The sequence below is a fragment of the Nelumbo lutea genome, chromosome 2 (genome assembly GCF_056320005.1).
Source record: "Nelumbo lutea isolate HS-2025 chromosome 2, American lotus-T2T, whole genome shotgun sequence".
In the NCBI taxonomy this organism is placed as follows: domain Eukaryota; kingdom Viridiplantae; phylum Streptophyta; class Magnoliopsida; order Proteales; family Nelumbonaceae; genus Nelumbo; species Nelumbo lutea.
This window is the reverse complement of record NC_142685.1, coordinates 13,658,731-13,682,750: the sequence shown is the minus strand read 5'-3', so window position 1 is coordinate 13,682,750 and position 24,020 is coordinate 13,658,731. Positions and strand designations below refer to the sequence as shown.

At 34.2% G+C, this 24,020-nt stretch overlaps 2 protein-coding genes across 4 annotated transcripts; one reads left to right on the top strand and one right to left on the bottom strand.

The window, feature by feature from the left end:
• The first annotated feature begins 7,081 nt into the window (after positions 1–7,081).
• Positions 7,082–23,975, top strand: SCL30 (SC35-like splicing factor 30). Of its 3 annotated transcripts, XM_088968617.1 has the most exons (10): positions 7,294–7,533; positions 13,311–13,385; positions 19,221–19,373; positions 19,514–19,591; positions 20,565–20,729; positions 20,824–20,864; positions 22,279–22,357; positions 22,447–22,632; positions 23,545–23,686; positions 23,786–23,975. In XM_088968617.1, exons 3-9 carry the CDS (start codon positions 19,228–19,230, stop codon positions 23,663–23,665), a joined length of 816 nt encoding a protein of 271 aa, XP_088824743.1. In that variant the 5' UTR covers positions 7,294–7,533; positions 13,311–13,385; positions 19,221–19,227; the 3' UTR covers positions 23,666–23,686; positions 23,786–23,975. The 3 variants fall into 3 exon arrangements, with proteins under 3 accessions (XP_088824741.1, XP_088824742.1, XP_088824743.1); XM_088968615.1 differs by lacking the exon at positions 13,311–13,385 and having other exon boundaries at positions 7,082–7,533; XM_088968616.1 differs by lacking the exon at positions 13,311–13,385 and having other exon boundaries at positions 7,204–7,538.
• On the bottom strand, positions 13,532–13,906 carry LOC148868680 (uncharacterized). Its single transcript, XM_088969872.1, has one exon. The coding sequence runs from the start codon at positions 13,904–13,906 to the stop codon at positions 13,532–13,534; it is 375 nt and encodes a 124-aa protein (XP_088825998.1).
• Positions 23,976–24,020: the final 45 nt, after the last annotated feature.

Here is a 24,020-nt window from a genome sequence, read left to right as displayed (position 1 = left end):
TCCAACAGAGCTCTATCTTTTGAGCATCACCCTCAATCCAAACATGAATGATTTGTAAGTCTTTGGCCATTTGAATACCTTCTTGGAAAGCGTAAGCCTCTGAAATATCCGGATCAGATAAAGGAAAGTTAACCGCTCTACCAAATAAGAACTCACCTTTGTGGTCCCTCAGAATAATCCCCACCCCAGAGTGAGAGTAGTTATGAGCTCCGTCCACATTGATTTTAATGAAATGCTGAATAGGGGGGCACCGAGAAATTTCTGGGGAGATCATGACTGAATTCGGCACTTGATTTATAACATGGCTCAATTTCAGGTTGATCAACTCTTCAATTTGGGCGCTGGTTGCAGCAATTATCGAAGAGAGCCTAAAAGGGGAGTTCTCCAACGCTACTTTACATATTGCCTTCCAAAAGGAAATCCAATCCTTAACTCCTTTATGTGATCACTCCTCTACTCTAAGTGATAAACATGATCCAAACCAGACATGACGGAGTTCCTTGAAAGCCCAGAATTCTTTCCGAGAAATGTTTGGGGCTGCGTTCAAATTATAAAAAGAATCAGCACACTCCCCAGAACTAGAGAAACAGCCATTGGGAGTGAAAGTCCAGATAACCTTATCTTGGTGGGCTAAAGGATTAGCCGGAATCTCAAGTCCGATCTCCACTTACTTTAGTCAAAGTCAATGAGATCTGCAACTTTACCTTTGGATTGAGAATTATCTTCGTTAAGTATAAAGTTTGGGACCCATGGATCATTGAAGATATTTGTGTCCCATCCGTTTGAAATCAACATAGGTGTTCCTTTACTTAAGTCCTCCCTCGAGTTAAGTAAACACCTCCAGATGTGAGGGGATGAGCCCTTAGGCTTAATACTCCAAAAGGATTCACCAGAGTTCAAATACTTTAGCTTCAGGTGTTTGGCATTTTGGCCCAAACTCTATCTTGTTCAGATTGAGGGTTTGATATTTCCCACGTTGTATGAAATCCAATGCAAGCATTTTTTTTTTTTTCTGTTTCAAGTTTAATTCATTAATTGGCTCAACCAAATATGCCCTTTAAAAGTTAAAATTGAGTTACATGGATTCTGATTTGTTTTTGAAACATAAATGAGCTTACATGGAACAGAAACAAAGAACTCCATATCACAGTACCAAGCACCCTATGGTTGTGATTGTTGATTATACGACTGGACTTCCCACAAGTCACACAATAAGATTCAGTTTGGAGTATAAATGTAAATATGTACAGTATAAATACATACAAAATAGTATAAAATACAAGATTTTGCACTCTATATATTTACATTTGTACTCTTACTAAACAGAGCATAAATTCCTATTTTACTTGGGATTTTATTGCAAGTTTCCGCTACAAATAGTTGGAGAACCTACCAACTCAGCCACCATCACTTTATAAAGTTTCAAGATGTATATGCTTCAAAATGTCTAAGAATCACAAAATACTTTGTTGATTTATATTAGTTTATGATTTTATTCTATTATTTTTCTTGGATAAATTATGCAAGATTTACACTTCTTTTTAATCCGTGCTGTTATTGGGCCCTTCTAGTATATATTATAAATCATTATTATTTGAAATTTTATTTATCAATTTCTCTCTTGTGTTTTATTTTATACTTTCAATCGTCTCTGTTTCCTTGATCTATATAAGTTAACTGAAACAATGTACCTTGTTTATTTGTGTTTCTTTTACATTTTGGAATTATTTATTTTTGTAAAGAACTGAAAAGCACGTTAAAAAGTTTTCTTTTTTGAATTATTTATTTGATAATCAAATTATAAATTCAATGGATTGACCCAATTATAATCTGGATTATCGGGTCTGGCCTAATAAGACCCAATTATAGTTGTCGGCTATTTTAAATTGACAATAAACATATTTATTTCATTGGATTGACACATTTGAATATCATAATATGATGTTATTCCAAACATATCTATATCTATACTACTATAAAAAGTAGGAATGGACTCTAAAATTTCTGAAATTTTTCTTGACTAAAATACTTCATTTTTTTGAAATATGATCTCTTTTATTGTGAAGGTAAAAATGCAAATTGAATACTATTATTTAATGCATTCGATTCCCTCATTAAATCTCACATTTAAGTTATTAACTCCCATTCACCCTCATTGAATATAATGTTTTCATCTAGGTGGTGGTAAAAATTAAACCATTTTGGGTCAAATGGGCCAACTCATGTTGTCACAATTAAATAATAAAAAATAAAAAATAGATAAAAATTAAAAAATTATAGAAATTAAAGAAAGTTTTAGGAATGTTTTTAATATCATATATTCGACATATTAAACAATAATAATAATGATAAATAAGAAATTATTTTATTAATTATGGAAACGGAATATAAAATTTAAAACCAATTAGAAATAAAACTATTTTCCTATTCTCTTCTCTCTCATTAAATCTTATATCTAATTTATATTCTTTCATTAAGTCCTATATTTGAGATATATTTTTTTCATCATTAAATTCTACTAAGTAAATTCACAACATTAATTTTAATAGTATAAAAAAAATATTTTGAAAAGTAATTTGAAAACAAAACCATTTTCTTCCCTCTCGGTGGTGGGTAAGAAATTCAACCATTTGGGGTTAAATGAGCTAATCAACAATGACATAATATAAAATATAGAAAAATTAAAAATAATTGGGCATATATCTCTAATATTGTATATTCATTATACTAAACAAAATAAGTATAAAATATAAGAAGTGTTTTTATTAATGATGAAATTTGAATATGAAATCTAAAATCAACCTAGAAATGAAATGATGTCATAGTCAAATGATAAAATTTTAAAATTAGAAAATAAAAAGAATCACAAAAAAAATAGAGAAAACCTAAAAACCAAACTATTTTCCTTTTTGGGTCATGGGTTGGGTCAAATGGATTAACTGATGATGTCGTAGTTAAATAATACATATTTAAACAGTAAAAAAAGTACAAATAATCAAAATCATAAAAAAAATTGTACACATCTCTAATATATTAATTATATCAAACAAAGATTAAGTGTAATAAGTACAAATTATTTATATAATGTAGATGAAATATATAATTTAAAATTGATCTAAAAGCAAAACTATTTTCCTACCTAGGTGGTGGGTCAATTATCCAACTTTTCAAATAAACTCATGGTGTCATAATTGAATAATAAATAATTTAAAAAAGATAAAGCACAAAAAATAAAAAGTATAGAATTTTGTCTAAAACATTTGGGAACATTTATAATGTTATATATTCATCGTATTAAATAAAAATAATCATTAAAATAAAATATATTTTTATTTATGATAGAAATATAATACAAAATATAATAATAATAATAATAATAATAATAATAAAAATAATAATAATAATAATAATAATAATAATAATAATAAATTTTATTGTAATTTACAGTTTCCACGTGAAGTCGAATTTTTTGTGTATATTTACTTTTATATTATACATACATACATACAAACATACAAACATACATATAATATATTTATTTATACTATTAAAAGTACCAATGAGGGTGTAGAACTTTACTAAACTACCCCTATTTTTGAATTTAGTTCCTCTTTAATTCGAAAAGCTAATAATATAATATCATTTATAATCTTCACATTATTTGATTCTCTCTCATTATGTATTATATTTAAGGTAATTACTCACGTTCTCTCACATTAAATCTTGCATTTGAGGTATTTTTTATTTAACAATTCTAATAATTAGATCTTTATCAAATATAAAATTATTCTTAACAATATGAACCCTGTGTTTTTAAATGGTAAAATGCTAAAACATCCCCTAAAGTTTCTAACCATTGCTGAAAACCTCCCCTGAAGTTTGGTAATTGCAATCACCTCTCTTGAAATTTAACATAGTTGCAAGTATAACCTTTCTCATATAATCCTATAACAAGAGGCATGAAAATGTCCAAAATAACCATGTAGTTAATTTGACTAAAATGTTTATTTTCCAAGTTTTCCCTTCATATCAATCAATACCCCAAACCCTTCCAATCTTTTCTAAAAGTGATTTATTTTATAATTTTTCCTTTCATATGAATCCCTCAAAGGTAAAGTTGCAATTTTAAACTTTTTTTATGTTTAAAGTTTGTATTGTTTGCTATGCAAAAACTAGCCTCAAATAATAACTACATGGGTATTTTGGACATTTGTGTGCCTCTTGTTAGAGGATTCTAAGGGGGGGGGGGAGGGTCTACTTGCAACTTTATTAGAAAATTAAAGGAGGCGATTGCAATCACCAAACTTCAAGGGAGATTTTAATAACAATTAGAAACTTCAGGGGAGGTTTCAGTAATTTACCTTGTTTTCAAATTAACAAAAAATAAAAAATAAAAGAAACCATTCTTCCATCCGAGTGGTGGGTAAGCCAATTCAACCATGTGGGCCAATTAGATGAGTCCATGATGTCATAGTTAAATAAAAGATGTAGAAAAATGGGTCATTTCTCTACCCTATACTTTGGGCCTAGTGCCACTTTAGTCCCAAAACTTTAAAATGCGACAATCCAATGCCTGAAGTTTCAAAACATGACAATCCAGTATATGTTGTTAATCGGCTATTAAGTGGCATCTGAAAAAGACACAAATGCCCTCTGATTGTCATCTAATTTTCCTTATCAACCATCCAAACATTGACAAAAAATTAACAGTCTCAAATCCTTACCTCTTTTATTCAAGAAAGTTGGGGTCACAAGAATGCCCACTCAAACGTGACCCCAACTTTCTTGAGTGGAAAAGACAAGGATTTGGGGCTGTTAATTTTTTGTCAATGTTTAAATGGTTGACAAAGATAATCAAATAACACTTGAAGCGCATTTGTGTCTTTTTCAAATGCCACTTAACAACTGGTTAATAGCTAGTTAGCGGCAAGTACTAGATTGTCATGTTTAAAAAGTTTGGGTACTGAATTGTTACATTTTAAAGTTTGGGGACCAAAGTGACACTAAGCCCAAAGTACATGGTACTAGTTGGGAAATTTCCCCATTTTATATTAATCATATTAAAGAAAAAAAAATATCATAAACAAAATTTGTTTTCATTGATAATGCAAATGAAATACAAATATTAAAACCAACAAAAAATAAAATTGATTTCCTATTTGGTCCAGGTCAACATTTCAACTTTTAGGTCAAATGTGTCAATATTTGATGCCATAATTAAATGATAAAAATTAAAAACATAATACAAATTCAAAAAATGAAAAAAAACATAAATTTTGCAAAAATAAAATAAAATCATTTGGGTGCATCTCTAATATTGTATATTCATCATATTAAACAAAAACAAGTGTCATAAATAAGAATTATTTGTATACACATGGAAATATAAAAATGTAAAAAATGTAATTTGAACTATTATTTTTCACTTCATTCAAATCCCTCTCATTAAGTCATATATTTGAGGTGCTAACATCCATTCTCTCTCATTAAGTTATATATTTAAGATATCTTCTCACCAATAAATTATGTTATTAGATCTATGTTCAATATTTTTAACAATATAAATCACATTTTTTTTTCAAATTTGAACAAAAAAAAATGAAATTGTCCTTTTGTCTAGGTGGTGGGTAAGGTCAATCATCTGGGTCAAATGGGTCAATCCATGATGTCATAATTAAATAATAAAAAATAAAGAAAGATAAGAATACAAAAAATACAAAAAAAAATTGTAGAAAACATTTGGGACATCTATAATATAGAATTATTTTATATACATAGAAATATATACAAAATTTAAAATAATTTGGATGTATATTACTATCTTCATCATCTAAAATTGCCATGTGCAAATTTACTAGTCATGAAAAAAATATATCTTTTATTGAGAACTAATATAAGAGCATGTATTATGCATACAAGCAAGTATTAACTACATACATGCATGGTATTTGGGTTTAACTTTTATGGCCCACATGGAACTCAAGACAAGTATTCACTTTACATAGTACAACAGATACCGGAATATTTTTATAATATGCCTATCGGGCTATTACATACATTAGGATCATGTATTAACCAATTTTGAACAACCAAAACCAACCCCAACCCAATTAGGACGGCATAACCCATACCCATGCCTAATATAATGGGTTGGTTTGATTTGGTATGTTTGTACAGCCTGTTTACAAACCTTAAAGATACAGATTTTTATTTTTTTACTTTTTATTTTTTTGGGGTAGTGGGTTTACCCTGACCTTGCACAAAACCATAACCATTGACACCTCATTTGGGAGGGCAGGGTTAAAGGCTCAATGCTTTGAAGCACTCTAGATAGGGGTGTCACTGGATTTGGTCCAACCTGATACATTCCAATGTGAATCCATTTACAAATGGGTCGTACCTAATCCAGTTCAAATCCAATTCAATATATTAAAATGTAAATGGGCTGTATCCAATCCAATCCAAACCAAATGAAATAATAATATTTTTTTTTTATATAATCTAACAACCATGCTAGTAGAAATTCAAATTAAAATTACAAAAATAGGGAACCGTTATGGGTTCCAGGGGTCGAATAGTCCAAATGTCCAGTCCGAACGAATGGCTCGTTTTGACAAAAAAATAAAAAAATTTAAAATACCCAAAAAATGGCCAAAAACCATTCCCGAGTTGAATGATTTGACTACTCAGGTCAGTGATTCACTAACCAAATCAACAATTTTTGGCCAAATAGCGGTTTTGGAGTAAAACAGAACCACTGTTCCCAATTTTTCTAGTATGGTCCGATTTTGAAGACATTGATTAAAATCAGAGCTTCTTCACAAATTTTTTGTTTTGTTTTGTTCATTTTATAGATTAATCTTCTTCACGATAAACTACTAATCTTCTAGATCTCAAAAGCTCTTTTTTGCAAAAATTCCCCCACATATGCTCTGGTAACCAATACCTGTAAAACACGTAAAGGTTATGGTTTTCGATTCTATTGGGACATGTTTATTGGTAGAATATACGGAAAATGTTCCTTATGTGTGGTTGGGAGGCGTTGTGAGGAAGAACAAATTCAGACTTAGTCACAGGAGTAGGGATCTTCTACCAACAGAACTCTACCACCACTGTCCCAACCCGCCATTGCAGCCGCACATTGAGAGCATCTCTTTTGTTATTTATGCAAAGATGTTTCCGATGTACCATTGCAATGGCGGTTGATATGTTGTTGGCACTGTGAATTCGTAGCTGATCTGAACTGATTCCTAGGGAGATGTTACAAATACACGGGGATGGGGTGGGGTGTGTGAGGTCGGCGTAAAGTGCGCATTGTAAGGAGCAAATCTTGATTCGTTCTAACTGGCTCTAGATGCTCTTGAACAACATGGGATTGGATTTGGGGCCCATATGTTTTTGGTGTTTGATCGCTGGACTCCTTTGAACTTCTAGTTATTAAGTTCGATCTAAGCTTCTTCTCAAGTCCCGTGCTTGATTTCCTCCTTTCGTATCTAGGCTGAACCGAAGATCGCGTACACTGTGGTTCGACAGGTAAGGTAGCTGCAACAAACCCTAAGTATGATTTTGAACCCAAAAGGAAGAAGAAAAAAAAGTTATGGTTTCATCTTCTCATTCAAAGCTTTGAATTGCAGGAACCCTAATTTCTTTCTCATTCTGTTCCAAATTATCCTAAGCAACGCTGTCAGATATTTGTATTCTTGGTTCCTTGTTTATTGGAATGATTTAGGGTATTATCGCATTATTGTCGTCGTTGACGTTGCATCTGCTTTTGTTTTAGGGTTTTATCGTCACTTGAATGCTTTTATGGTTATTACCTAAAAATGCTTTTATCAAGAGTTTTGGATGGACGCTACTGGATGATTATTTACTTTACTAGCTGAGTTTGAACCTTCCATAGTAGATTGTATTTCTGTTATTGGCTGTATTGGTTTTAATTTTCTTCTGTTGCTTAGTTGAAACGATTTGTTGAGAGCACTGGATATATATATATATATATATATATATATATTTTCTTTTGTTAATGGAGAAAGCATCATCACTAGAGTGTTGATTAGAATTTAACATCCAAACTGAAAGGCATTATATCTGCTTAGAAGGTAGAAAGTTACATTTCAAGAGCGTGCTTGTCGACAGTACTGATAAACTAATCCTTTTTGGTAGAATATCTGTTTATTATATGTAACAATGGTCAGTACATGTTGGGCGAGTTCACTTTCCATCAGTCATTAGGGTCATCGACATGGTAGAATATCTGTTTATTATATCTAACAATCGAAAATTATAAAAAAAGTGTCTTTTGTATTATAAATATCACTCAGGAGAATTATAAGGAAAAAGCTTCAATTGAAGCTTTATATTTTGGTATTTTTTTGGTCTTCAGCTTCTACTGGTTTGTTGCTTTCGGAAAGCATCTTATGAAACAATAAAAAATCTTTCTTGAGCTTTTGGCATTCAAAAGCTCAGCCACAGCCCAACGAAACACATCTTTAGTTATTTTTGACTCTTGCTTCATACTCCTATCTTTTTAAAAGAAACATGAATTTGATATGGATTTCGTTCTTTCCTACTTTCAAATGTGGTATAATAGTTAGGCAAGAAAATAAAAAGCGTTTCTGACAAAAAAGTTGCGTTTTATTAACATGACAAATTGTTAACGACATGTTTAACAAGCATGGAAATGCAGGTTCAAGTAAGAAAGTAAGAGAACGAAATCCATATTAAATTCATGTTTCTTTTAAAAAGATAGGAATATGAAACAAGAGTAAAAAATAACTAAAGATGTGATTCGTTGGGCTGTGGCTGAGCTTTTGAATGCCAAAAGCTCAAGAAAGATTTTTTATTGTTTTGTAAGATGTTTTTTGAAAGCCACAAACTAGTAGAAGAGCCACTTTGTGGGAAGAAAAAACATTTTAGGTTAGATGCCTATCCAGTCCACCACCCCAAGATCCTAGATAGTTGGGACAAGCATTGGTAATGGTCTTTGGCCAAAGTTTAGGGGAGAAATAGGGGATGTGATGACTAGGGTTTTGATGTGATCAAGTAAAGTTGTGAAACTCCGTGATCATTAGGATCCTTGAAGCTAGGCTATGGGATGCTTTTGAATAAAAACCACAAATACTATGGTAAGAAAGATCTAAGAGCAAGTCACTGACTGCATAGCCATTAAGGTGATACACTGGCTGAAAGTAACTGACTTGTTTGAAGACTTTTCAGCTGAGGATATTGATATTCTTAGGGGAGGGTTGGTAGTGGAAAATTCTTCAACTTCACAGATTGTGGTTCAGCCTCATTGGACATCTGCAGCACAACAAAAGGGTAAAATTGAACTTTGATGGAAGCCCATTGGGTAATCCAGGATCCTCTGGAGCTGGGGAAGTTTTCAAAGATGGGGAGGGCAGGCTGATAGCACTTTACTCTGGCCCCATAGGAATGGGAGATTCTCCGAGGTCTGGAATTATGGCCCTACTACAAGGTTTGGCCATTTGGGGCTGGCCAAGCAATGGGGATTTCAAAACTTTGAGGTGGAGGGAAACTCTAAACTGTTGATAGAATGGCTGCAGACAAAAAGCTTGGCTGTATGGACTTTTAGACAACAAATTTGCTTAGCAAGGGTAGCTGGAATAATCTTCAAGTGGGTAAGGAGGTCAGCCAATTCAGTGGCTGATACTTTGGCAAAGCATGGGACCTTCAGGGAAAACCTTTTTTGGGTGTTGTAACTAGTAAGGGTTGAAAATGTTGGGGGTCAACACTCATACTCTGAGTGGTTGACAGTGTATGTGATTAGCTGATAATTTTAATGAAAGTTAATAAAAAAATCTTCATAAAAATGTACAAATTACATTTAAAACATAAAGAAATTTCAGCAAATAGAGTGGCTGAACCCTCATTTTTGTCCTAGGAAAACAAGAAAAGAAAAGAAAGCATGAAATTTGAGTTTTTCCATGCTTATTAGTTCAGGTTTTGAAGTCCTTGAGGGTTCAAGGTAGTATACATCTTGACTGAATCCTAAGAAATAAGAAAAATAATAAAAAGAAACTGGTATTTTAACTCAAATAAAATGATTTTGTTTAATAAAGTTTGTTTTATTATTATAGTCTCGAAAAGGTAAGAATATGAAAGTATCCAAGAGCATTGTGTAAAAAGTATCTTGGTGATTAAGTGAGGCGACCCTTTGTGAGCACTTTATTGCCTAGGCATCACTCTACATGTTAAACTACATTGATATTACTTGATTGTCATGGTTAGGTAGAATGTCCTAGAGGTAGTCTCTATTTTATATGATATTCGGTGGGTTGCTTTGGTGTAGCATTACTAGGCATGCCTTTGTTGGGTTATTTGGTTTTTCATTTGATTGATAGCAACATGTTTGTGTTTTATTGGATGGTTGCGAGAAATTGTTGACTATGTTAACTCATGAAAACCAAGTCATCTAGGCATAAATTCAGTGGGTGATTTGGTTTATCCTTTGACATATATAGCATATTTGAATTTTTTAGAGGCCACAAGAAAGTGTTATGAATATGTGAACGCATTGTTCCACATATTAGACTACCTTCGTATTTCTTGAAATTCCTAGTAAGGTAGTGGATTCTAGAGGTAGTCTCCATTTTATTATATGATAGTAGATAGAATGTCTATGCTTTATTTGGAGGGTTGCAAAAAAGTGTTTTGATCATGTACTCTAATCAAAACCAAATCATCTAGGCATGTACTCACTACTCACAAGGTGATTTGGTTATAATTTTGAATAATAGCATGTCTGTGGCTTATTGGAGGGTCACAAGAAAGTGTTGTGGCCGCATGAACTTCATCAAAATCAAATCACCTAGACATGCACTCACTAGGTGATTTGGTTTTTCTTTTGATTGATAGTATGTTGATGTTTTATTGGAAGGTTTATTGTGACCATGTGAACACATCACAACACAAGTTAGGCTATCTTGGCATTTCTTGATTGCCATAGAAAGGTAGTAGACCTTTGAGGCAGTGTTTTAAAAGGCGTGGGAGGCGTACGCCTGGAGGTGCGCCTCTAGGCGAGGCGCTCCCAAAACGCCCTAAGGCGTATGCCAGAGGCGCTGACACCTCTGAGGCGTATGCCTCAGGTGCAAGAGGTGTACGCCTCTTGCGCTTTTTTCATGAGGCGTGCTAGAGGCATACACCTTATGTGCCTCATGCACATCTTATATAAAGACAAAAAGAAAAAAAGAAAAAAAAGGACAGGAAAAGAAAGGGAAGGGAAAGAGAAAAGAAAGAGAAGAAAAAAAGAGAAAAGGAAAGAAAAAGAAAGTGAAGAAAAAAAGAGAAAAGGAAAGAAAAAAAAAAGGAAAGGGAAGGGAGGAAAAGATAAGGGGAAAGGAAGTGGTTTGCCCCCTGCCCCTTTCGACAAGACCCCCTCTTTCAACTAATGTTATGCATCTTTATTCTTTTTAATATAAAAGATTTTTATTAAAAATAAAGAAAAAATGAGATCCTCCCTTACTCCTCATCCTCCTTACCCCCCTCCTCTTAAGGAGGCTTACGCCTTGTGTTCTGAACTACGCCTCACGCCTCTAGGTAGTGGAATGCCTCACGTCACGCCTTTGCATTTTAAAACATTGCTTTGAGGTAGTTTCTATTTTTTCATATGTTAGCAGGTTTTTATATTATTTAGGGTAGGAAAGGGTATTCACTCACTGCTTCACTAGGTGTTTTGATTTTTCATTTGGTGGTCAGCATTTTGTGTTTTATTCTAGGGTTGCAAGCATAGTTTTCAAGGTGCCAAGGCGAGGCTAGGCAATAGGGGGCGCCTTGTCGCCTAGTCACCTAGGAGATGGATTTTTTTATGTTGAAAATATAGATCCTAGGGTAATTCTCTAGGTACCATAACCATATTTTCTTAATAATTATTCATAATTTTTATAAGAAAAGTATAAAGTTCATATTAAAGTATAGAAAATCAACATATTCATGAGAAGAAAAAGAAGGAAAATAAAATTCAAAAAATATAGGGGATGAACCCTTATTTTTGTTATAGGAAAAGAAAAAGTAATGGTAGTATTATATGGAAGAATAAAATTAGAGGTGTAAAGTGGGTTGTGCCGCCCTCCTTGGTGAAAAATTTGGGGGTTGGCCCGGCTCGGCCCACGGCCCAGGCCCACGTGGGTTTGTATCGTGCCGTGGGCTGGGCTGGCCCGTGGGTCAAGCCTTGGCCCAAGTCAGGCCATGGACCGGGCTAAAGCTATTTTTGCCTATTTATTTAAAAAATTGAGAAAAAAATTAAAATTTTAATTTTATATGAATTTTGATGTATACAATTGCTTATATATACAATAATTAAATATATTAGTATAATAAAATTGAAAAAAATGTTTATTTTATTATTATATTATATACTATATATTGTTATTTAATTATAATTTATATAATATAATATATTATATATATAAATATATAAAATCTATAAATATTATATATACATATATATAATATAAATAGTATATATGGGTCGTGCCGTGCCATGACGGGCCGCGGGCGGCTCGGCCTGATTAACACCTCTAAATAAAATGTGCTGACTAGATAAAATTTTAAGTTCTTCTTTATTGGTTCAGGTCTTTGAGTGTTCAATATAGCATTTAGCAATGTTTGTGTTGATTAAACCCTAATAAGTAAGAAAACAATAAAAAGAAATTAGTATATAAACACACAAAATGATTATTTTAGTTTAATAATGCCTATTTTATAATTATAATCTCAAAAAAGAATGAACAAAAAAGTATTTTATAGTAGGAAGTAGAAAATTGCTTGGCGATTAGGCGAGGCGAGCTTCAAAGGGTGCCTTGTCGCCTTGACAACTATGGTTGCAAGAAAGTGTGTGACCATGTGAAGTTGTGAACTCATCAAAAACTAAATCGCCCAAGTATGCATTGATTGAGGTGGTTTTTGGGATTGATGTTGTTTTCTCGAAAATGGTGACACATCAGTGCCACATTGCTGTTTTGTGGTTTGAATCCACATTCTTTGTTTGGTTGGGCGTTTTTCCAAAAACTGCTGAAAAAAAGACCACACCTAGGAAATTGGAAAGGTCTGGTCTAGGAAAACATCAAAAAGGGTGTTTTCCCATTTTTCATACTGTTACTAGCAATGGTTACCTGACATGGCAACAAGAATGTGTAGGTGGCAGCAATGGAGCCAAACAAAGAACATTGCCATTTTCGAGAAAACTATTGTACAATTGCATCACCATTTTTTAGAAAACGGCAATGGAACCAAACACCACTTGAGTGATTTGGTTTTCACTTGATTGATAACATGTCTGCGTTTTATTGTAGGGTTGCATGAAAGTGGCTTGGTATTGTAGGGTTGCATGAAAGTGGCTTGGTCGTTTGAGCTAGTCACTCAACATGGTAGGTTACCTTGGTATATTTTTTTGATCAATAACAATTGCTTTATTAAGAAACAAATCCACGAAAGGAACAAGGAGAGATAAACTCTATTAGCTCTCCCATAAAGGTACAAACAAACCAAAAAACAAGAAAATTAGCTATTGCAATTAAGCCCAAAGCATTGCATCCCTATTCACCCCTTGCTTTGCTAGCCCATCAGCTATGGAATTGGTATTTCTTTTGACCCAAACCACTTTAACTTCAATATCCTGTGTTAACCACTTGAACATTTTCCTTTCATTGTTGTCATTCCAGAATTCACTCCTCTCATCATTCAACCATCCCACCACTAGCTTGGAGTCACCTTCTATGATTAGTTCATGAATGCCCATCTCCTTTGCCCTCTTAACCCCTTCCAAAACTGCCATTAGTTCAACCCTTAGAGAGTCACCCTCTCCAATTGAGCCAGAGAAGGGAGTAATGAACTTTCCTTCCTCATTTCTAAACACCGCCAATTCCTGATGGCCCTGAATTTCCAACATTATTTCCATCAATATTTAACTTGATATATCCATTGCTTGGGGGATCCAAGAAGGAATTAAAACATTCTTAACCGGGACCGAGGAAGCAATTTCCTTCCAATTAGTTTTTTTAAAAGGCGTATGCCTCCAGGCGAGGCGCCCCCAAAACGCCTTGAGGCATGTGCCAAAGGCGCTGATACCTTTGAGGCATACGTCTCATACGCTTTTTTCATGAAGCGTGCTAGAGGTGTACGCCTCATGCACACCTCATTTAAAAAGGCAGAAAAAAAGTAAAAAGAAAGAGAAAAAGGAAAGGAAAACAAAGGGAAGGGGAAATCTTCCATTGAAAAATCCATTAAAAGATCCAAGGATTTAGTCCAATGTACTACTTTGTTGAAGACCACTTCTATGATAGATTCTTTAGTTCTTTCCTTGTCTGAGAATAGCCATGAGTTTCCTCTCTTCCCAGATAGTCCATCAAATAGCAGCCCATATACACCTCCACAAAATCACCCCCCCCCCCCCCCCCCCGCCCTTCTCTCTCTCTCTCTCTCTTTTATTAACCAAAAATACTTCCTTTCTTCTTCAGGCAGCTGAAAGTTGTAGAGGCAAACAAGCTTTGCACATTCGACGGAGGGGACCACCTACACCCAAGCAAAGAGAGAAACCAATCCCAAATATCTTTAACAAAAGAACAAGAAATTAATAAGTGAAAGCAAGTCTCACCCAGTGTTTTAAAAGGCGCACAGGCGAGGCGCATTTCAGGGTAGGCGCCTTGCCTAGGTGATGTAAAACATATTACATTCCTGATTCCACGAGCCATCTCTTTGTACCATGTCTCTCGAGGTAAGCCCAAACAAGTCCACATTAGGTCTTAAATTCTTGGTTCTCACATAAAAATAATAATGATTTTATAGTTTTAATTGCTTTTTAAGAAGACATTTTATTAGGATGAATGAATGAACGTGTTTTACATGCTTGTTTGGGCTTGCCTCGAGGGGCGTGGTACAAAGATGGCTTGTAGAATCAGGAATGTAATATGTTTTACATCGCATTAGCTATTTGAAGTAATGCAATTGAGAGAAAAAGAGATTGTGGGTTTTATATGCTTGAAAATGTTTTATATATTTGATTTCGTTTTTAAATTCTCACTTGAATATGCTTTACATGTTATATTTATGTATTTTAATATTAGATAGTAAGTTTTTTAAAACATTTATTTTAAAATTAAAGTTTATATTTTTATTAATATTATGTTTAGCATTTTTTTATTTTTTTATTTTTAGCTTTTTTTTTTTTATTTTGTGCATTGCTTAAAAAGGCGCACACTTCGCCTTGCGCCTCGGGCACAAATTGACCCCTGTGCCTTTTTTGTGCCTTGCGCTTTTAAATTACTAGTCTCACCATCAGCTTTACAAAGTACACACCAATGAGGGGAAAACAACTGTTTGATCTCTTCTTTTGAAGCAAGTCACAGCTATTTCCTATTTCGAGGAATGCTTCCCAACAGAAACTCCCAACCTTGAGAAGAATAGGATTTTTCCAAACCTCTTTCATATGAAAAGAAATGCCACTAGAATCACCAAGAGAAGTTATGGTGTTGAAGAATGAAGCACAAGAAAACAAACCGGAAGGTGAAGGGGTCCAAGTTCGCCTGTCAGATTTAGTGGGGTCCAAGAACACTTTATCAAGAATATTCAGAAGGGTTGATATACTATCCATATCTGTATCCCTAACTGTTCTTCTCAGACCCAAGTCCCAACCCTACCCAAATCCAGAATTGGGAGGTTGGCCCTAGAGGCAATCTCTAGTTTTTCATATGTTAGTGGGTTGTTAGTGTGTCATTTGGGGTAGCAACAACAGGATGCATTGGATAATTTGTGTTTTTTTTGTTTGATTAATAGCATGTTTGTGTTTTATTAGAGGGTTATAAGTGTTATGACCATGTGAACACATCAAAACAAAATAACCCAGGCAAGCAATCATTGTGTTTTTTCTTGATTGTGACCATGTGAACTCATTGCTCCAGATGTTCAGCTATCTTTATATTTCTTAATTGTCAAAGTAAGGGAGTGGACTCTAGAGGCATAGTTTTCAAAGCATTCAGGTGAGGCTAGGCGACAGGGGGTGCCTTATCGCCTAGTTGCCTAGGCAGTGGCTCTTTTTTTTTTTTTTTTTTATTTAATGAAAACCACGAATCCTAGGATAATTCCCTAGGTTTCATTGCAAGCAACAACCATATTTCATTATTAATTGTTTATAATCTTCATAAAAAATCTATAAACTTCATTTAAAACATAGAAAATCAACATTCATGAAAAATGGAAGAAAGAAAAGAAATTTCAGAAAATAGAGGGATTGAGCCTTTATTTTTGTCTTGGGAAAAGAAGAAAAGAGAAGAAAGGATGAAAAAGAAAGAACAAAATAATCAGTTCAGGTTTTAAAGTCTTCAAGGATTCAAGATACTATAGATGTTGAATGAACCCTAACAAATAAGAAAAATAAAAAAAGAAACTAGTATTGTAACTAAAACTGAATAATTTTTTTGATAAGGATAACTTTTATTGCAAAAGAAAGGGGAATGGTGTACAAAAGCTTTAGCAAGGCTGTCTACAGACTATTAAGCTCTTAGAAAGGTCTTTAGAGATTTGATTCAAGGCGTTGAGGGGAGGCTAGGTGATTTTCTTTTTTTTTTTATTTTTTTATAAAATCCATCTTTCACTATTGTTGTGGCCGTCGCCTAGCTAATAGGTGTTTTTGAATAAAAACCATGAATCCTAGGGTAATTCCTTAGGTTCCAAAGCAAGCAACAACAATCTTTTGCTATTAATTCATGAAAATCATCATATTCATGAATCCTAAGTTTTTGAACATAGAAAATCATCATATTCATGAAAAAATGGAAAGAAAGAAAATAAATTTCAGAAAAATAGAGGGGCTGATATTCATCCGAAAAAATAGAGGGGCTGATATTCATCCGAAAAAATAGAGGGGCTGAGCCTCTAATTTTTGTCCTAGGAAAAGAAGAAAGGAAAAAAAGGGTGAAAGTTTTGAAGAAGAAAATTTTGAGTTCTCCCATGCTTATTAGTTCAAGTTTTGAAGTCTTCGAGGGTTCAAGGTAATATACATGTTGATTTGAACCCTGACAAAAAGAAACTAGTATTTTAGCTTAAACTCAGGCCCCGTTTGGCACGTCTTTCTATGCGGGCTGTCGGCTGTTTAGAAGCCTGGCAGCCCACGTTTTTGTCTTTTCCCGTTTGGTTGGGAAAAGATCTAGCTGCCACCCCAAAAAGACATGTGAGCCGCGAAGCCCTTTTGGGCTATTTTCGAGAAGCTCCAAATGGAGCTTTTTCGACTTTTATTTTTTATCTCATCTTTGTGCGGAAAGACGCGTGGGAAGGTGTGCCTTAACCAAACGGTCTTCAGGCTGCTAAGATTTTAATGCAAAAGCTCACATCGTCTTTTGACTGTTAGGTTTGCTGGAAGACCTTTCAGAAAAGACTTGCCAAACGACACCTCAGTAATTAGTTTAATAATGCCTATTTTTAAATTATAATCTCAAAGATTAGGAATATAAAAGTTCCCAAGGGCACCCGACACTGTAAAAAATATCTTGGCACAATTGGGTCGGATTCTGCAAAATCTGAACCAATTCAATTATTCAGAATTTGCATCTGAATCCGATTTGAAATCTGGTCGGATTTGAAGACTTCGGAGACTCAGATTCAAATTCAAATCTTAATGGATTCGGATCGGATTTGAATTTAATCTGACTCCATTTTAATTTTTTAAAATACATAAAATATAAAAAATTTAATTACTTTTCAACTTTTACCTATAATAAATTAATGTAAGTATAACATACTGAACTTATTATATTCATAATATAATATATAAAAATAATTTTTTGTAATTTTAAATATAATTATATAAAATATATATATATTAAAATCAATAAATATTATAATTTAATCGGACTTAGATTTTAATGGAGTCAAATCCAAATCTGATCCGATTACGTAACACATAATCTGAATCCGTGATAATCGGATCAGATGTTGGAACAGGCTGCAGATTTCTGGGTATCATTGACAGGCCTATTTGTCGCTTAGGTGTTGCCTTCACAATTATGATAGTTATTATTCAACTCCCTCCCCTCGAGCATACAGCTCTATAACCATAGTTTTAAGGCGCCAAGGCGAGTCGCCTAGGTGATGGATTTTTTTATTTTTTTAAGTAAAGCCATATATCCTAGGGTAGTTCCCTAGGTTCCATAACCATCTTTCCTTAATAATTATCCATAATTTTCATAAGAGAAGCATAAATTTCATGTTTTAAGTTTAGAAAATCAACATTTTATGAGAATAAAAGGAAAAAAGGAAAGAAAATTCAAAAAATATAGGGGCTGAACCCCTACTTTTGTTATAGGAAAAGAAGAAAAGAAAAGGTGGAAGAAAAAGAAGATATGTAAGAAGAAAATGTGTTGGTTAGACAAAATTTTAAGGTCTTCCCTTGCTTATTGGTTCAGGTTCTGAAATCTTTGAGGATTCAATCAAGGATCAAAACTTCGATACGATACACCACATATCGGGTGTATTGTATTGTATCTTTGGCGCCCCAATACACATGTTTACAGGTGTTTTTGGGAACCCATTTTTTAAAATATATATATATATATATATATATATATATATATATATATATTTAAAAATCAAATTGAAAAGTAAAGAAATAAAAAAATTAGGGGGAGTATAGTTATAAGTACTGATACACCTCTGCCGATACACAGGGGTGTATCAATACTTTGAACCATGGGTTCAATGCAGCAGTTAGCAATGTTTGTGTTGATTAAACCCTAACAAATAATAAAAAGAAATTAGTAATTAAACACATAAGATGAGTATTCTAGTTTAATAATGCCTATTTTATAATTTCAATGTCAAAAAATAAAAAAATATTAAAGTATTTTATAACATAGTGCACAAAACTACTTGGCGACTGGGCAAGGCGAACCTCCAAGGGCGCCTTGTCGCCTAGGTGTCGCCTTGACAACTATAATATGACACTGATATAGCATGTCCATGATTGATACATATAGAAGGACTCTTGCGTTGACTTTTTTTTTTTTGTAATCATGCTTCCTATTTCTATTGTACTTACCATTTCTGTCATCCTTACCGGGGTTTGTTGTTTCAGATTTATAAACCTATTTGTTTTTTGGCCTTTTATATTATAGTTTGCAATATTTTTGCATTGTCTTAAATTCTATGTTCTATTTTACATCCAGGATATATTTTTGAAAGTTCACATATAACAAAAAAAATTTCTATTACAGCTATAACATGCGAAGGTACAGTCCACCATACTACAGTCCTCCAAGGAGAGGATATGGAGGTCGGGGAAGGAGTCCTCCGAGAAGGGGATATGGTGGGCGCAAGGAACAGAATAATGGAAGTCTGTTGGTTCGCAATGTTCCTCTTAATTGCAGGTAGTATTTCTATAAAGTGATTGTAGCTAACTTTATATTGCATTCTTTCTAGATGTTATTAATTTAAGGAAGATCTACTCCTATGGTTCCTTATTACTTTTACTACTATTATACTAATTCATCAATCTTGGTGTTATCAGACCAGAAGATCTTCGAGTTCCATTTGAAAGGTTTGGGCCAGTAAGGGATGTCTACTTGCCGAAGGACTATTATACAGGGTGAGATTTTTGTATTTGGTTGATAATACAACCCAAATATTGAATGGTATATGGCTTTGTTCACAATGTTCAAGGTGTATGCCTCTCTCTCTCTCTCTCTCTCTCTAGACAGAGAGGCATGCATAATACACACATAATAGGGTCTTGAATTTGTTTATAGATCTGACTGAGAAAATTGATCCATCAGCCATTGTTAGTTTTGATAATAACTGTTAAATGATACTTAATGGGTTTTGCATGGAATCTGTGTTCATGGTATGTGAATACCATACAGAGGTTGCTGTAAGGAGGGAGATTCTGCTTTGCTATCACATCAATTGTTTTCTGTTTTTTATAGTGAGTCACTTTTTGCAACTGGTTTGTCAGGGGGCGTGTTGGTTTGAAGTTAAAACAAGCCCAAGCCCCGCACTTGATGAAGGCCTACTGTTTAGCATTACTTTAACTTATGGGTCTCCTCAAGGGTGTTAGAGTATTGTTCAAATGAAGAACGTTCCTGTATGAAGAGAAACTATATAATTCACACATCAAATTGAAGTTTGGTGAGGAAGAAGGTTGAACACGAAGTTGAAGGGGGATAGCATGAGAAGATTTAACTTTGGCGCAACGTTGATTTCAAGTGCTTATATTTTCAAGAATGTGAAGAATTTTCAAGTCTTGCATTTTTTGAAGTTGCTCTACATACTTGATTATAGAAGAAAAGGTCAGCCACTGAGCTTGGACAAACTGATTTTATGTTAACACTGAGCACACTTTTGTGGAAGACCATAAAACTGGTTTCTGTGTATGCTGTTGGTAGGGGGCATACTAAGTAATGTCATTTGGCTACAACTTAGTATGCTGATTTTGTCTTTTTAAATAAATGTTCAAGTTTTTTTATTGGTCAGTTTTTTATTATAATACATATTTAAGTAAATTTTTCATATCATTGGTCAGTTAATTTTTTTATATATTAAGCTTTGGTACATCTGTGCAGGGAACCTCGAGGGTTTGCATTTGTGCAGTTTGTGGATCCTTATGATGCCACAGAGGCTCAATACCACATGAATGGGCAACTTTTTTGTGGGAGGGAGATTACTGTGGTGGTTGCTGCAGAGTCTAGAAAAAGGCCTGAGGAAATGCGCAACCGAGCCAGGTTAAGGTACTCTCAATATCCATAGTAGTCTTCTCCACTTTCTTTGTTGAACTAGTCTTTGTTGTTCTTAGTTTCTTTTTGTTCATTGCATTTTTAACAGAGGGCCTTCAGGTCATCAAGGACGGCGATCATCTTACTATGGTAACCTTGACTTCTTCTAAGTGCTTACTTTCCATAATGGTTGTGAAACAAGTTGTATGAGAGGTCATATTTCAGAAATCCTAAAACAGCATGCATTAGGCATCTGCTTGTTTTTGGTAGAAAGGCATCTGCTGGCCTTATATTTTAGATTTTTTATACGTAAATTAAACCAATTCAATAAGTTAATCAACCATGTGATAGAATCTTTTTTTTTGAATGGTCAGAAACCAAGGAAGAATTTTTTTTTCAGAAAATGATCCATTTAATTGATGATTAGAGGTATCCACTCTAGGTGGTTTTTTTGTCTCATGGATCTCCTCTATGCAATCTACAATTTATAGGGTTCAGTTCTAAAAGATTTGCCACAAATTGTCTGAAATAAACTAGGTACTGTTGTACTTATAGTATTACGAGGGCTAATGATGTTTCTCATAAAATTGCTTATGAAATATAGTTTTTTTTTCTTATATTCATTTTTACTTGATATGAAATTAGAATAAACAATTTCAGACAAATTTTGGCCAGAATCTCTATACTAGATCATCTTCAGTTGAGTGGTTCTTAGTTGGTGTGTCACTTTAGGTACCTGTTGCTGAGATCTAACTTAGAAAATCATTCAATTACATATGTACATAAAACCTTGCAGATTTTCAATATTTTCAGAGGTACTCCATAACTCAGTTCAGTGTCCACAAATCATATCCAAATGAAGATCAAGACATTTTTCTAAATTCTGGATGAACAAGTAAAAAATCCATAGTGGGACCCAGTCTCATCTCAGTCACATCTCTTGTAATGCCACAGATTTCCCTTCAAAAATTCTTCTATTTCTCTTCATATAGCATATGGAATCATACAAAATATTTTAGTCTTATTACTTCCTAAAAAGATAGCTTTTTTGAGAAAATCTCTTTTAGAAGGGCTTGACTATGTCTAGCTCTTCCACAGAATGTGGCAAAGAATCTACAAATAAAATCATCAATTGTTAAATTATGGTCCCTTAAATAAGGTGCTAGCCAGCTGGTTGGTAAGGTCTCCTGCTGGTTGTAGCGGAGACTTGGGATCGAATCCCACCTGCACCTGGGTTGGGGAATGGGCTACCCTCTGTTGTGTAGCCCTTCAGAACATATAAAAAAAATGGTCCCTTAAGTACTGATAAAAAAAGTCCCTTGAATCATTTCTCATTATTTCAACCCATGTCCTTTTTGGTCTGCTCCTTTGTTTTCTAAAGCCTTTGGCTTGCAATAGGTCACTTGACTCACTTCTTATTGGTGCTATTGATGGTCTTTTCTGCACATGACCAAATCATCTTAATACACTTTTCCTTCATTTATCACCTGATGCTCTAGTCCTGTCTTTTCTAGTTTTCCCAATCATCCATCTTAATATTTGCTGTATATTTAATGTGTTCTAGGACGTTCACGATCCCGATCAGTATCCCGCTCACGCTCTCCACATTATCCTTCATCTTCTAGAAGTCGATACCGCTCAAGGTAAGCTGCTAATGCCTTGTCCCAACCATGACTTTTACCATGAGATTCAGTTGAAACAAAGGGATCCACTTGGTTATTTATTTCTTCAGGTCATACTCCCCTGCTCCTAGACGAAGAGGTGACTACTCTGTCTCCCCAAGGAGAAGACACGGAGATGATCCAAGATCTCCAAGGAATCCTCCACCAGAGAGAGATGATGATCACTTGCGCCGACGGTCATACTCTCCACACTATGTTGAGGCTGATCGAAATCCAGGTGGCAAGGGCTATGATGAGTAAGTATAGATATTCTGTCTCATGTTCAGGTATAAAAATTTGGAGGATTTCACAGCCCGTGAGCTATCACTAGCATTGCAATACCATGAGGAACATTGAAATTTGTGGACACATCTCACATTAATAAGAATAACGGCAGCAGTTATATTACAATTTATTTATTTTTACTTATACAGTAAACAAATTAAACTCACTGCCTTTTCTTATTTGCCACATGACCACACTAGTTTTTCATTGTTTTCTTAATTTCAATGTTAATTGGAAAAAAAATCAATAAACAATGGATCATAAGTTGTGTATAAATTGGAAAATGTAAATACTAGATTGCCCTATTAAACAATTTAAAAGTCTGAACCACTATAGGTGTTTAATTCGCAATTTGGAGAGTCAGACACTGCAGGCATTTTGGTAAAGCTGACTGATTCACACTTTAGTAGAGTCTGTCGTGTATTTTGGAGAGTTGGGCAAGAGTAGATTCGGGGACACGACTTGACTCGCTAGTCCCCTCCAAATGTGTGGTGTCCATGCAGAACTCATTGCATGTTTATGCTGCAAAATAGTGATCTATGTATTGGTTATTTTTCTGGTATTATACATTACAGGGGATTAAGAGGTGGGGACAGAAAAGGGTGCACGTGAGGTCCACTGACCTGACCACGGAAAGCCTGCAGTTATGTGAGTTTGATCATACACCTCCGTACTAAGATGGATGTTGATGACCATTTCATCTAATGGGTCATCAGCGATCAATGTATAGATTGGTTCATGGGGCCATTTGTGTGATCCCTTTAAAGTTCAATAAAAATTGCCTATCCTTTTAGGTTCATGTTTCTGTTCTTTTGTTTAGACGCCCAAACCCTGGATTCGTTCATTTGGTTGGTCTCATGTTGACTTGTAGTATATATTTGCAGTAAATCTACGTATGCTGATGAAGCACAGGCGGGCTGGAGATCATCTCCAGGACGTGCCTCAAGATCGCCATCTGGATCAAGATCTAGGTCGGCTGATTTGTCACCCCGGCACAGCAGATAATTGAAAAGCAAGAAAATTCAGGTAACGACAGTGATTTAATTGTTTCTTTCAGTTGGTGAATTAGTTGACTTCTTTCATTGATTATGCATGTTTACGTTATGGCACTTACTTTGCATGCAGATCAGGTGTGGCTGGCTATTGAAAAGTGGTTCTGAACGTTGTTGTGCACTATTTGTCCCTAAAGTTTTTTTATTTTTGCTGTGTTCAGATTTTATGAAGTTCGGCCGTCTGTGTCAGCACATCTAGTGTCTAGTAGATTAACCTGTGATTTTATTCTTACTAATTAGAGACTCGCACAAGTGTGGTGGTCTTTTTGGACTCGTCTTTTTATGGTTAAGATTTAGGACTAAGATGA

Bases quoted from the DNA above. Each gene is read 5' to 3' on its own strand.
- LOC148868680 (XM_088969872.1), bottom strand. From the start codon at position 13,906: ATGTTGGAAATTCAGGGCCATCAGGAATTGGCGGTGTTTAGAAATGAG.
- SCL30 (XM_088968615.1), top strand. From the start codon at position 19,228: ATGCGAAGGTACAGTCCACCATACTACAGTCCTCCAAGGAGAGGATAT. The intron at 20,865-22,278 runs GTAACCTTGACT...AATGTGTTCTAG, and splicing joins ACGGCGATCATCTTACTATG to GACGTTCACGATCCCGATCA. The intron at 22,358-22,446 runs GTAAGCTGCTAA...TTATTTCTTCAG, and splicing joins AGAAGTCGATACCGCTCAAG to GTCATACTCCCCTGCTCCTA.